At 39.3% G+C, this 15,362-nt stretch overlaps 1 protein-coding gene across 2 annotated transcripts in view; it reads left to right on the forward strand.

Moving 5' to 3' along the window:
* arhgef33 (Rho guanine nucleotide exchange factor (GEF) 33) overlaps nucleotides 1–15,362 on the forward strand; it is a 37,549-nt gene that overhangs the window by 16,400 nt on the left and 5,787 nt on the right. For both annotated transcript variants that reach the window (XM_086045996.1, XM_086045997.1), the window contains 8 exons: nucleotides 7,032–7,140; nucleotides 10,285–10,334; nucleotides 11,388–11,552; nucleotides 12,319–12,431; nucleotides 12,519–12,655; nucleotides 12,722–12,829; nucleotides 13,816–13,942; nucleotides 14,224–14,356. In XM_086045996.1, the coding sequence (XP_085902122.1) occupies nucleotides 7,080–7,140; nucleotides 10,285–10,334; nucleotides 11,388–11,552; nucleotides 12,319–12,431; nucleotides 12,519–12,655; nucleotides 12,722–12,829; nucleotides 13,816–13,942; nucleotides 14,224–14,356 (894 nt within the window). In that variant the 5' untranslated portion in view covers nucleotides 7,032–7,079. The remainder of the gene's footprint in view (nucleotides 1–7,031; nucleotides 7,141–10,284; nucleotides 10,335–11,387; nucleotides 11,553–12,318; nucleotides 12,432–12,518; nucleotides 12,656–12,721; nucleotides 12,830–13,815; nucleotides 13,943–14,223; nucleotides 14,357–15,362) is intronic.

Below are 15,362 nucleotides of genomic sequence, written 5' to 3' on the forward strand. Positions count from 1 at the left end.
CAAACCATTTACTGGCTTCTGACTTCAAAACTAGTGATCCATCAATGAGTTGTGTATAAGGCGATCATACATTTACACGGGTTAACAGTCGTAACGGCCCTCCGAGTGAAATCAGAACTACGATGTGGCCCGCGACAAAAATGAGTTTGACACCGGTGGTGTAGAGGTAGACTCGCCGGGGATCGGTTCCCACTGAGTGACTGTGTCTGTGCGTGTGCTCTGTGACTAGCTAACGGCTAGCATGTATGTTTGAATCACTAAAACGCTAATGGATAGCATCTATGAGGTGATTATTAAGGCAAAAATCATAAAAACAAAATACATTAAAACATTTTAAAAAACTTAGAATGCTGTTTTAGGAAAGTGACATTACAATTTATGTATTAATTACATTTCATTTATTTATTTTAAAATAACACAGTTAGTTGTATCGTTAGAATATCTGCCTGATAATTCTGATAATTCAATTCTGGGCTTGCAATAATTCTCAATGAATCATCAAAAATAATTCATTGATGGGGAGTATTTTTATTAGTTACACATTATTGACTCTGGTGACAATGTTGATTCTATGACACACAAACTCAATTCAACTACAACTTGCTTGTCCCTCAACGACCACCATACTCCTTTGCATATTTGTGACCTTGGAGCTGTTGGTTACCAGGCAAAAAACACATCTTGTATGACATCACACAAAACTTCAGCTCAGTGAGCATCTAAAGATGTAACAACTATTATGTATACTTCTAGCGACTTCTAATAGTTTGCTTAGCGAAAAGCTCCCATCTTTGTCAATATTAGCATGGAGGAGAGCTGAAACGACGCTAGAAGGTTGGAATTGCAAATTTGTTTAGAAGTATATTTTTGAGTGCAACATGACGAAATCCTACCCACCTAGAGTGACGTCTGTTCATGTAAGGAGACTGGACTCACAGGCACACGCCCACCACCAAGTTAATGAAAGTGTTATTGTTTGCTTATTTGTTTTTACACCCGTATGATGTTAAAATGCTAGAATGTGTATTTCATGAAGTCTAACGGTTTCATTTTAGCGATTCACGTCTTTAAGCTTAAAATTGTTAGCTTAATAAGAAAATTTTTTTGGGAAGGGGGTTTACATGATTTTCAAGACTACATAATTGTAATGAATTGCAAAATGAAGAACGACAGCGATGTGATCTTCTCAAACGATGAGCACTATGTGGAATGGTTCATTTGTGCATTCAGTAAGCTAAATTAGCACTACCACCGCTACGCACTACACGTGCTCACCCCAGTAGAAGTGTTCAAACATCCAACCTCTGTGTAAACTTACTTTTTTGGTGAACTTGCGCAACCTCTCTGCAAAATAAGGCTAATTAAGGACCTCTGTGTGCATCTGTGCGTGTGTGCATGCATGCGCATTTAAGAGCTAATACCAAATGCAATTGCACCACTAATGGAGCGCCAATTGGTTCCCATGCAGTGATCCATGACCTTCCCCCCCCCTCCCTCACCGGACAATAGTAGCCACCTGGACTAATAGTTTGTGTGCGCATGTGTGTGAGTGTGTGTGCTTCATAATATTGACTGGCTGCAACTTGAGAAGTCGGGACACAATAGCGCTGTGACTCTGAAGACCTAACACCATGCTGTGAGAGGTCGCAGCTATGTGACACACACACGGATGCTTAATTACCCCCTTTTACTCGGAGGTTGCGTAAGGTCGCCGTAAAAGTGAGCTAACACTTTTAACGTATTTTTAGGTGTGAGCTAAATGCCTCTGGGCAAATTTTGAAATTGGTATATTTCAAATCAAATTTCCATTTTAATAAAAGTCAAATACACCATATTGTGTAAAAATGTCATGTCTGGATTGTTGTGTTGGGTGTGTGCCTTTAAGGGGTGTGGCCTAGTGAGTGACAACAGGAGCGGAAGCCGTTTCGTCTGGGTGTGAGCGTCTGAGTGTGAGTCGTGGCTTATAGCAGCTCTGTTGACCTCAGACTGGGATGAGGGTTTATATTTCAACAGTTCAATGTTTCTAAGCACATGGCTGAGACATGGAAGGAGTGGCTTCAGAGCAAGCTCGCCAGTGTCATTGAGTGACCCAGAATTTGGAACTGTTCATAATTCCCTTCGCCTTAACTGAGGCCCCAGAAAAAACATCTTCAAACATGATGCTTCAATTTATGAGCAGTGTTGTGTCTGCATCAAATATACCTTTTGGAATTATGGCCAAAATGTTCTGCATCAATATAATCAGACCGTAACACATTTGATAAATGTTTGAGAGATTCCAATTTTTATTTATTTTTTTGGCCGATAAGGCTTCTCCTTGGACCCTCCTCCATAGCCCAGAAAAATGAAAAAGATTGTTTACTAAACAGCCATTACTTGCCTGAAATTCCTGCAGCTCCTTTAATGTTGCTGTTGGCCCCTTGAGAGCCTACCTGATCATTTAAAAACATATCTATTTTATTTTAAGTAATCAATTTAGGAGGGATGTCCAGTTGTTGTGTTTTCAAGTCAACTAGAACACCTGAACTTCATTTGGGGTTATTTAGAGGCACTTTAAATTGTGAAGAGCATGTGTGAGTTTACTACTACTACTAATTCTTTGGGTTTAACTTATACACGCACACACAGTAAAGCATGTAAGTGCTTGTGTGTCGAGGTGTATATGTGCCCGTGCATGTGTTCTCTGCTCGTTGAAGATTTGCGGTGGTGTGCTAGTACAGTTGTTCTCACTTGGCTGTGATTAAACAGCAGTGGCACACTCACACACATGCACACACACACACAAAGACCAACAACTCATGATAGCTCTTAACCCTTACATGCCATTACTACCTTTGTAATAATGTTCTTATCTTTGACTCACAGATTATACTACTTAACAAATGAATTTGAAATACTTCAAAAATGTTAAATCGGCAACATAAAAGGAGGGCTCAGTTATGATTTACGATGAAAGATTGCTGTGTGCGCAAAGCGGCACAGCTGTGTGCGCGTAGTTGAATGTCACAAAAAGGCTCCAGCGTGCACTCTGATTTAAGTGACACGGCCTGCTGACATTTTCTTGCTAATTTTACCCTTCATATACTTTCGACTGCACATTTTTGTGTGTGAGCTGCCTTCACACGCGCGCGCAGGCTACAGGGTGATATTTTGGCAGCAGGATGCAGATAATCAGATAAAAGAAGCAAAGGGGAAGGCAGGTGCAGATGGTGTTTCCCCCCCGCAGATGTGAAGCAAGGTCTTCATGATGTGAGCAGGAACACCACATGCACATAGGTATAAAGTAGGGCTGAACGATTTTGAAAATAATTTCATTGTGATTTTTTTTCCCCCTCTCAATATTAATATTGAGATGTTTAATATGCGATTATTTTTTTGAAGGTCCTCTTCGCATGTATTTTTTGAATCAAACACAAGCGATAAATTCATCTGTATTATGATAAATAATATCAGATTTATTATATGTAAACGTTATGTATAATGTAACCTTATAGGTTAAGCTCACACTATAATAAAAGTAACTTCCTGAACAATTTGACTTGCAGTTTTGTTCACTACGACAACTTCACAAAATTCGACCAAACACGTGCGGCACAAAAATAAGACAGTAAGTCAGTGGCGGAGCCAAAACGTGGCTAATGGGAAAAATCATCGTGGACCTGAGTCAATCTGGGTGGGCAAACCCAAGCCCACCAACAGCTCCGCCCCTGCTGTAAGTTCTAAATGAAATTAAACAAATCTATGGCTTTGTCACTTCAACTTTTCATGTGTCATGAAACAATATGAATATGATATGTAAACACACAAAAAAAAGGTTTTGTCGAATTTATTTATTTATTTATTTTTTTAAATAAATGTTATTTCATCAAGTGGTTGCAAGTAAAATCCTATAAGGTACATTTTTAAGAAGACCATACGTCTACTTAAAAAATGTATCTGAATCCAGATGATTTTATTTTGTGCAACCACTTGACGAAATAAAATTGAGTAAATTCATTATGCCATTTTCTTTCAGTGCATGTGGACTGCACTTCTTAAGCATTGAACTTACTGTATCTAGCCGTTATGTAGATAAATAAATAGATATAAAGAAGTGTGGGTTTTTTTGCAAACTTACTTTCAAAATTGCTTCCAACTACATTATAATGCCCTAATGTATATACTATATTAAAATATATGAAAAATAAATATGTAGTATATAATAAATAGGACACACAAAAGCATGCTGTCAAAGGACCACAAAATATACAACAGTATACTGTATTTCTTAGGTTAAAAAAAAAGTATATTAAGCGATGTTATTGTATTTAAAGGCACACAGAGGGAACTCACTGGGTGCCCTTTGTGTCATTTTGCTAACAATATTTTTTGTGTGCGCGCGTGTGCGTGCACATGTTGTTGTTGTGTGGGTGTGTGAGGGAAGACTGGAAAGGTTAGGGTCTGAAAGGTGTGAAAGGGTGTGCGGTTTTGACATTATTTCACATTATAGACGTGCAGAAAAGACATTTCGTGGTTTGCTCGTGTGTGTATGCGTTAGCCACAAAAAAGATGCAAAAAATATACACATATACATTACAAAGACGATAACTCTAATTATGACTGACACCGTGTTGTTTTTAGTCTTTTAGACATCATGAGACACACGCGCACTGAGATGGAGAAAACAAATTGCGCATTAAATTGACCCTAAAGGTAATAAAGATTCCTCCACCCCACGCCCCCCAAAAATCTTAGCAACAGAAAATGACGTAAAAAGACTTTGTCCAACATTCTCAAACACATGCATACACATACAAAATATTCATTAAATCTAAACTGCATTAAGATCCTGGACCCAAAACAAATAGTCACTGCAATAATACAATTGTCCTGTATTGTAAAATCATGCACAGGAAGCTGAGAGCACTGCTGCTTTTCCTCCTATCATATGTTTGCCATGCCACAGGTGTTCATGTGTGTGTGCGTTGTGGTCATGCGCACGCATGCCAGCACGTGTACACGCACTGTTTGCACCTGTGGAGCAAAGGCGTGCAGATGTGGTGTGGCGCAAACACCATCATCATCATCACCATCGTTTAAATTCAATTTTATTTATATCGCGCCAAAGACGCGAAGACTTCATTTTTCTTCAAACACACAAACACACCCTTCATTCTGTTTTTTCCCGATACACTCGGGGATGCCAACCACAGAGGAAGCCCTCCCTCAGCCTTCTTCCGACACACGCACACCCCCCCCCCCCCACACACACACACACACAAACACACGCCCCAACACGCACACACAGACACTCATGTAAAAGATGTATTACACAATAGTGACCAACAGAGGTCCTCGCATGTTCAAATAAGGAGGAAAAAATGATGGACTGACTTGAATGAAACGGAAGGAGGGGAAGAAGAAAGAAATGGTGGAAAGAGTTCAACAAGGTTGTAAGGAAAGACAAGGGAGGATAGAAAGGATAGATTATCGGGTGGCGGCTAAATGATGGAGGGAGAAGGGAAGGAGGGAGCACACGAGGAAGAAATGACTGAAAGAATGGAAGGAAAATGGAAGCAAGTGCAGAAGTGCAAAGAAACTGCGAAATGAAGTAAAGAAGGAAGAATGGAAGGAGAAAAAGGAATGGAAAGGGAGGCCAGGAAGGCGGGTAGAGAATGGAAGGAAAGTGATAGAGGGAAGGAAAGAAGAATAGAGGAAGGAATGGAGGAAAGAAGGGTTAAAAGGAAGGAAGAGAATAAAAAGTAGGAGGGGGTGAAGGAAGACAACAGAAAGAAGGGATGAGAGAAGGCAAGTTGGAATAAGGCAAAGAAGGTATAAAGATGGAATGAAGAGGAAAATGAAGGGATGAAGGAAAGAGGTGGTAGGTAAGGAAGAAGAAACCAAGAAAGAAAGGATAAAAGGACAGAAGGAAGGACGAAAGGGTGGCAGGAATATAAAAAGAAAGGAGAGAAGGAAACAGAGAACGAATGAACGGGGAAGGCTGGAAGGAAAGAAAGGAATGACGGAGGAAAGGAAAGAAGGATTAGAACAGATGTCATGGCTTCAAGTCACACTGTCTTCTGTTTACTTCCCGTTTGTGTAACGTCTTTATGTCCCAATACTTTTGTCCACATGGTTCTCAGGATGCCAGCATGCTTGAATACAACACACACGCACAGGAAATAATCACAAAACATTTCAGTTGGTACTTTTTCCACTTTTACTGAAGTAAAGGAGTTGAAGTTGTTGAATCTTTTTCCAAAAAGTATCTGGACTTCTACGGCAAAGTCGTTTTAAATTCACGTGTGATTCTCCTTGTTTATGTTTAGTTTGACAGTAAAATTAATCTGGGAGTGGCAATAAACCAGAATAGATTTTCAGATTCTGCTACTGGTCTAAAAATCGCTGAATGGTTTAGGTCCTGATTACATTTAAAAAATGCTAATTGAATATAAACCCAGTAGGATTTTCACATCTACAGACTCAGGCCAATCAGTGGAGCCCAGAGTTCAAAGCAAAGATGCTGAAGCAGCTTTTAGCTGTTATGCTGCACACAAATGGAATGAGATGCCAACAGAAGTAAAATCAGCCCCAAGTGTAAATGCTTTTAAATCCAGGTTAAAAACTATGCTGCACTTTTAATTATGTGAAGCACATTGAGCTACCTTGTGTATGTAAATTAAGTTGCCTTGCCTTGCCTTTGAAAACTCTTTTTTTTTCAACAAAAAAACTACCAAAAATCCATGGCATCCCTCGTCCTTAAAAGTAATTAGTTACTTTCTTAATGTGCTCTCATGATTGACGGAGCAAGACTGCGAGCACTTCTTCACGTCTGATCCAATGAGCAGCATTTCTGATTTGTTTGCGATTTGGCATACAGTCTGATGCTGTGACGTGTGTCTGCAAGGCCTCCGCACAAACAAGGAGCCGTTTGTGTGCACAAGACAAATCACAGGACTCACATGTTGTTTGCAGGGGAGGGACGCTAGCGCAGGCCCTCCACTTAATCATCATCGTCATCATCTTCTTCGTCTTCTTCTCGTTCTTCACAGGAGGTGACAACACAAGCGACCACTGGGCTGCACTGCAAGGATTAAAAGATGGAGGACAATGCACAAGAAGCTCAGGATCACACGGAAGATGTGACACCGCACAAAAATGGTATGAAAAACATTTTTTGGGGGGAGCGGAGGGCATTTTGACACACTTTACTGAGAACAGTAAAGCAGGAAGTGCACAAGTCTGTGATATGAACGACGAATATTACTGCCGTACTGAGAAGCCAAATGAGTAGCTGAGTCTGCAGTACAGTATATCACTAGTCTTTGATTGACATGTCAGCAGAGGTGGCAAAAGTACTCATACTCAGTACTTAAGTACAGATCCTGTTAAAGGTAGAAGTAATGATTTTTGTAAATAGACCGTGGGAATGTAAAAGTGCCTTCGTAAAACAGTCAGGTGCATACTACAAACCGAAATGCCATTTTTTTTATTAGCCAATCATTAAATTAAATTCACATGAACTGAAACACTGAAATCGCAATATTAATGTCAATTTTGGGGGGGTTAAGTAAACACAACTCTTAGGTGATTTTTTTTCGTCACTTAAAAGAGACAGACAACCATAGTCATCATTTTGTTTTATAAATGTGAAATAAACTTGCCCAAAATGCTCTGCCATGCAACAAAGGTGTGAAGCAGGTCTCAGAATCAGCACTCACACAGGAAGTTACAAGTTCAGTCAAAGCAACATCTCTCAAGCATTTTTAATTCTCAGTGCTAAATATCCCCGCGCAACACAGATGTGAAGCAGTTCTCACAAACAGTGCCGATACGACTAAAAATGAAATCACAGGAAAGCAAAATCTTTTAGCATTTTTCAATCAAAGTCGGTACGTGTTCCAACATAGACCGCCATGCCACTCAGTAGCGCTTAGAATGTCTGCAAATAGAACTAAATCCAATTCCCAGCAAAATCTTCAAGCATTTATATGGATATTCATGCAAACAGGTATGCTTTTTTGTTTGTTTGTTTTCTTACTTATGAAGTGTTGGGAGTAGGTGATAGGGTCATAAATCATATCATAAAAATCCAATTTTGATTCAAAGCGGAAGTCAACCCAAACAAAAGATGAGAACCCAAACGTATTTTTTTCAAGAATATGTTCCATGCAAGCCCACTAGTTGAAACATAATAATTATGAGTTAAGCAGCAAAATCCATTCGTTTTAGCCATCTCAGGGTGCGGCCATTTTGTCACTTCTGTCGACTGAAAATGACATCACAAACCCTCGGGCTCAGATAACGACCAATCACGGCTCATCTGTTTTCTGAAGCTGAGCCATGATTGGTCGTTACCTGAGCCCTGAGCAACTGTTATGTCATTTTCAGAAGTGACAAAATGGCCGCCTCCTGAGATGGCTAGATTTTCTTGCTTAACTCATATTCCACAAACACAATATGAATCAGAATGCTGTGTTTCAACTAGTGGGGCCGCATAGAACATATTCTTGAAAAAAATATGGGTTGACTTCCGCTTTAAGCAACGACGATACAATAAAAAAGTCAAATGTTCTGCTCTTGTACCATTGACACGTGCTTCACAACTTTGTTTAATGATACAGTACTGTATTTTGTACAAGTTCACCTTGCATTATACGACATTAAAAACGCAACATATCGTACATAACTTTAATTACTTCGAAAGTGTGGCGAATATGGTCATAATAAATCAGTCATGCATCGCTCACTTTTCGACAATAGTCCCACTGTCTCTTATACGGTGCATATTTCAGTGAGGCTGTTATAAATTGCTGAAATGTGAAAACGTTTGTTTTTCTAGTGTTTTTCGCACCCATTTAGCAGCCAGCACTCACATCAGGATAGCAACACTGTGTCCCTTCTTGTGCGTCTGTTCACATGACAGATGAGTTACATAGCTGTGCCTTCAGGCCCGGCTCGCTTTCATGTGTGTGTTTGTCAATGCTGAGCGTGTATTTCACACAGCGCCGCTCACCTTTGACATTCATGGAACAAAGTGAGCCCGTTGTGAGGCTAACGTCACGAGACGCAAATTGTGCACAAATGGCACTTTCTCGACTCGCGAATATGGATGAATGACGTGAAGAAGAATGACATGTACTTCCGAGCATGCATGTATTATTATAATACGGTGAACCCCCACATATTCCCGGTTTGTATTTACCAAATTCACCCATCCTCCGTTTGTCGCTCTGATCACTGGTAATGTGTTGTTTTTTTTTTAATGAGGAAAATAACACTCTCTGATATTGTACCTTTTGAAATCATATAGCGTTGATAAAATGTAAAGAATCAAACAGGCGTCACATCATGACTAATTCATTGTGGCTCCATCTGGTGTGTACAACTTGGGGGAGAGGCAGTATGATACAGTCATGCAGACACAAGCGAATAAGAGTTCCACAACTACTGTCAATGGCTCAGTAAAATGAAGTCATGTAGTGATGTCATATTGTCTGTCTAGATGTGTTGTGTTATGTCCACGATATCGATTGCTTAAAGGGGAAGTCAACCCAAACATATTGTTTTCAAGAATATGCTCTATGTTGGCTCACTAGCTGAAACAAGGCATTCTGATAAATATTGCGTTTGTGCAATAAGAGTTAATCCACCCATTTTTAGCCATCTAAGGGGGCGACCAATCACAGCTCACCTGTTTTCTAAAACTGAGCCATGAGGGATCAATACCTGAGCCCTGAGCATCTGTGATGTCATTTTCAGTCGACAGAAGTGACAAAATGGCCGCCCCCTCACATGGCTAAAAACGAGTGGATTTTGCTTACCTCATATTCCACAAACGCAATATTAATAGGGATGCCATGTTTCAACTAGTGGGCCTCCGTAGAACATATTCTAGATGTGTTTGGGTTGATTTCCACTTTAAAGGGTTACACAACATCTATGCTAGCTTCCTTAGCCCATCTTTGGAGTTTAGCATTGGGTTTAGCATTAAGATAGCGAGTTTGAGAATAAATGAACTGTTTGAAGAATAATTCAATGTCTGTCAAAATTCTGTTTTTTTTGTGAAATGGAGCAGTGCTACTGCCAGGTATCCCAATTAAGACACCGGTGCATTAAAATATTTTCCGTGCCAGCCGGTGGTATCTCTGTGTCAATCATATTTGTTGAACTGAGGGGAGGAGCTTCATTTAGTCAGGCCATAGCTTTGTCAAATGTCACTTCTACAAACATTTTTATATTTTCATTTGTTTTTGTATTTTCTATAACGAGTAGATTTGGAACACTCTTGTTTTATTTGTCCAGATAAGGGAGAAGACGAAAGTGTTCAGGACGCTAACATGGAGGTAGCACAGGTAAGAAGCTCTCTGTTGTCCTGCTAACCGTTCACATGCATTTTATGTTGTTTTATGCCATCAACTCTCTGCTACAATTCTTTTAAAATATACCAGTTTAACATAAAAACGATTTACTTACTTCATAATTAATCAATCAGTGGGTAGACTGTAGGCCTGAGTTTCCATCTCAAACTTAAAGGCCCCCCGAGACAAAAACCAAAATATTCAGAACAGGTTTAATGCAGCGCAGTTGTACACGAGTGAAAAACTACAATAATGAACACACTGTTAACAGTGTTAGTCAAAACTAAGCAGGAATTTTGACGTCATCATGTTCCGATAACATAAAGTTCCTTACGCATGTTCTGTTTTTAGCTTGTGTCATGTTCACTTTTCTCAGTATAAGTGAATCAGCTCACGGGAACAACACATTCTGTCTCTTGCTTGCTCTTTCTGTCCTCCATCTTTCCATCTCTGTGTGCGGGTCATGTGAAAGGCATCAGGCGGGATGCATGTGTTTTTTTGTTTTTTTTTCTTTCCCACCCGACACTATCCATTTGATGTCTGTAGGCTCAAACATTAGCTGCGTCTGCATGGTAAACGCGAGTACAGGTGCTGATCATAAAATCAGAATAGCATAAAAAAGTTAATTTCATTCATTATGCACAGACTGATATAATTCAAATGTTTATTTCTTTTAATTTTGATGATTAGAACTGACAACTATTGAGAATCGGATCTCGGACATGTCCGGACATGTCCGCTAAATGCGCTGAATCCACTCCCCTACTCAAATTTAGACTGTCAATCAAATACCACTTCTGCTTGAAAAATGGTTGAGTACTCCATAGTTCTCTGTCTTTGTACATATTTAGAGCAATTGTCTTCAAACATGTCTCATGTATGTCGAAACACATCTCTGAATTGACATCTTTAAATGGGAACAACAATGGTTTGTGTCATTTCATTCATACCAACTATTTCTCATCTTCCGACACATTCAGAATGAAAGGCAATAAACCGTCCATCCATCAATTAAATGAATCAATCGATGGCGTTGTAACCACGCAGCTGCAGGGCCTGGTGGCGGATCTGCGCGAGGGTCTCCGCGACTGCCTGGTGGAGCTGTGCCAGCTGCACCAGAAGGACCGGCAGCTGGAGGAGAGCCTGCAGGCCCACCAGATCGACGTGGATGATAAGATTATGGGCCTCAAGAACTCGCTCAACACTTTCAAGGTGCTGGACACACCGTGAAGTGAACCCTCCTGACCCGATACACACACACACAAACACGCACACAATGAGTGTATTCTCGTTGGAGGTGGAAAAGCATCAGTGGCCTAATGAGGAACATCTGACTGAGTGGAGGCAGCAGAGTAATGTAATATATTAGACAGGAAGGCAGCTATTTTAGACATTAAAAGGTAGACATTCATCGGAACGCACACAAAGACACATGGATTGCACTAGTTGTTCACAGTTCGTACTTACCTAGCTCCTAATTCTGTCTACCACCCAATCTAGACACCAACCAACCAACCGACCTTCCTACCTACTATACCGAGCCCTAATCAGGGGCGGAGCCAGAACGTGGCTAATGGGTGCAGGGCCTGGAAAAATCAGGGTGGGCCAGAATATTCTTTCTGTCCCGATACATGGTATATTCAAATAAAATTCCAAACTAATTAATATGAAGTTCAGATCTTCCTTAGTCAACCGCAATTATGCCATTCTTAATATTCAATGAAATAAAAACACACATTCAAAAATAATTTACAAAAAAATGAAAAGTATGTTTTTTTTTCATGAATCTCACTGGGTGGGCAGTCTGTCAAACCGGGTGGGCCTGTGCACACCCAGGCCCACCCATGTCTCCGCCCCTGGCCCTAACCCTGTCTAACTTCTACCTACATTCAGGACACACCTCAAGCTCCATAACCCTAAACATCCACCTACTAACCAACCCGTGTACCCAAAACCTTCTACCTGTTTCCATTTGCAGGAGGAGCTGAGCGCTGCGTTCTTCCACATCCAAGACGTGTCCAGTAAACAGCAGCAGCTGACCAAGCAGCTCGAACAGCTGCAGCCAGAGACCCCCATCGCTGTCCCACACAGGTAGCCCAAGAAATGTCATGCTCAATAATATGATAATAAAAATGGAAAGGAGAGACACACTCATATTTCTGATGGGTCCAAAAATAGGAAGAGCTCCAGGTCTGACGTACTGAGCGCATCAGAAGTCGAGCGCATCTGTGCACCAGGCCAATCGGAGCTCAGCATTATCCAGCGCTACTTTGGCGAGTCGCCGCAGTTGCGGAGGAGCGTCGCGTCGACGCAGAGTGAGCAACTAGATGGCGCTGAGGGACAAAGTGACATGAAATTAAATCAAATGAAATGTGTTGTAGCATCCTCCTTGGAGCAGCAGAGATGCTCTTCGTCCAGAAGTCCGGCGTGGGGCGACGGGAAGAACGGTAGAGAGGACACGGAAACGCCCGAGAGCCTCAATGAAAACAGTACGAAAGCGCAATCCCACTCTCACTACGGATACAAAGCGATAATGACAATAATAGTAAAATGTTTCTCATTGTTGCTTGTAATGGATGTCATTAATAGGTGCACTTAATTAAATAGCTGTTGATCGATACTGTCATGTTTTGTTTACTCAAACTTTATTTGTAGAGCATTTAAACAAACATCAACTGCAAGTGCTGTACAGATTGAACATAAAAAAAACTTGAGCATAAAAAAACAGATTGAACATAAAAAAAAATTCTTCATAATACAAGGATAACAAATAAATGAAATAAAGAATAAAAATAAAAAACAATAAAACAACATGCGACAAAATTAATTTATATAGTACATGGAATGCAATTAGATAAATAAAATCTAAATTGAATAAAGCAAAAATTAAATTTAAATAAAAGAACAAATTAGAAAACTTTTAAGATGAAATGAAATACAAACAAGCACACTTAAAAAATAACAAATTTAAATAAGATAAAAAAAACAAATACAGTATGATTAAAGTAAAATCTAAAATAAAGTACAAATAAAATTAAAAACAAAAACATGATAAAAGAAAACTAAATAAAATTCACGAGTTCATTAAAACGAATAAAACATAAATAAATTAAGATGAATGGAATAAGACTCAAATCTAAACCTAAATTTAAATAAATCTAGATCCAATAAAATGACATTAAAACAAAATTAAAACTACATCAAAATAAAATGGGATAAAATCAAATCAAATAATCAAAAATACAAAATATGAGCTCTAAATAAAAAGGATAAAATGAAACCAAAAATAAAATCAGATAAAATAATAAAATGAAGACAAAAAATATTTAGAATACATATTAAAAAAATTATATCTGAAAATCTGCTGAAGCCACGTCAGTGTTTTTCCCCAGACTCAAGTGTAATAATGCACAGATGTTGGCGTTCCTAGTCTCCCACTTCTACCTGTATTTTTTTTTCTTTTTTTTCCTTGCAGGTATGAGACAGAAGGCCGCCTTGGAGCTGCTGGAGTCCGAGAGGATCTACGTGTCCCATTTGTCACTGCTGCTGAAGGCCAACATCTCCTTCAACGGCTCAGAAGCGCTCGCCGCCAAGGACAAACGGTGAAAAAAATGTCACTGTTGACGATGACTTCACTGTAGTGCGCACACCTTCGTGTGCACCCGTGACCTAAACTGAACGTTTACAGTCAATGGAAAGCAGGAAATGGATAAATCTAATAACGCACTGTAGCTTGTTAAAGTAATTGCCGTTAAGCCTCCATGCACGTGGTTACAAAAAGCACAACAGGGGCTATTTTTGAATTTATCTTGCTAACGATTGTATTGATTTGTACTGCTTTTTACAAAAGTTCATCACAAACTTGATGATGTTGTGTCAACAGTCCATTTCCCAGCTCTCTGAGGTTCCTGATCCAGCAGCACCTGGACCTGCTGCACACCCTGCAGGAGCGCGTCCTCAGGTACCAGTGGCAAGGCATCATGGGAGATATCTTCATGAGGCTTACCAGCAAAGAGGTAGCGTCACACCTAATTACAATACATCAAACATATAAATACATTGGCCTTTTGTTTTTTGGACTTAACCGGACATGAGTCCTTTAAACTGTTTTGACACATAAAAATACATGTAAAAAATAAAATAATGTACCGGTACATAATATACATGGACATAAATAAAAACATGAAAAAATAGTGGCATTTTAGTGCTTTCCGAAGTGCCTCATTAAAATGCAAATCTACTGTATTATTTAAAAACATACATATACATCTATCTGGTATTCATGCAGTTCCTTCATTAAAAATCTTTAAAAAGTAGAATACTTAAAACGGGTTTTAAAAATGGACAGAGAGGGGGCTTGCCTAACATCCAATGGAAGGTCATTCCAAAGGGAAGGACTGTTTTTTTCCCCCCCAAAACGCCTTACTCTACATGGTCGTTTGTTTTTTGTTTTTCACAGATAAACCTTACTATACATCGTCGTTTTTTTTTTTTTCTTCACATATATATTATATGTATTTTTGTATTCTATTTTGTTAACCAACATTTTCTGCGAGCAAAACAGGCCAAACTGCTATAAAACACTTGAAAATAAATAAATAATAGACTACAGGGGGGTGAGAAAATCTCAGTTTTTTTCGTGTTAAATACTCAAAGTAAAATACATAAAATTACTATACATAAAAAAAAAAAATCATCAATTTATATTTACATTTACAACACACCACTCGAAACATTTGCATTTATGGCATGGTGCACTCGCTGTAGTCTAACACTGTTAGCTGCTCATTTTTTAAATGAGCATGAAATGTAGTACAGTATAGTTTTGTAGGCAACCAAACACATGACCTCAGAATCATCATGAAAAATAGGGCCAAATGAATGTGAATGCATGGAGGTCAAAAGTTTGTCAGTCATGACTTCTCCGTTTCTAATCAATGACAAGCCCTGACCTGTAAAAAAGAAAAAGAAAAAAAAAAGAAAATAAAGAAAGAAATACATGCACAGTTGTGACCACTTGCC

This window comes from Filicampus tigris, chromosome 11 (assembly GCF_054856515.1).
Source record: "Filicampus tigris isolate MCC_2025a chromosome 11, RoL_Ftig_1.0, whole genome shotgun sequence".
Classification (NCBI taxonomy): Eukaryota; Metazoa; Chordata; class Actinopteri; order Syngnathiformes; family Syngnathidae; genus Filicampus; species Filicampus tigris.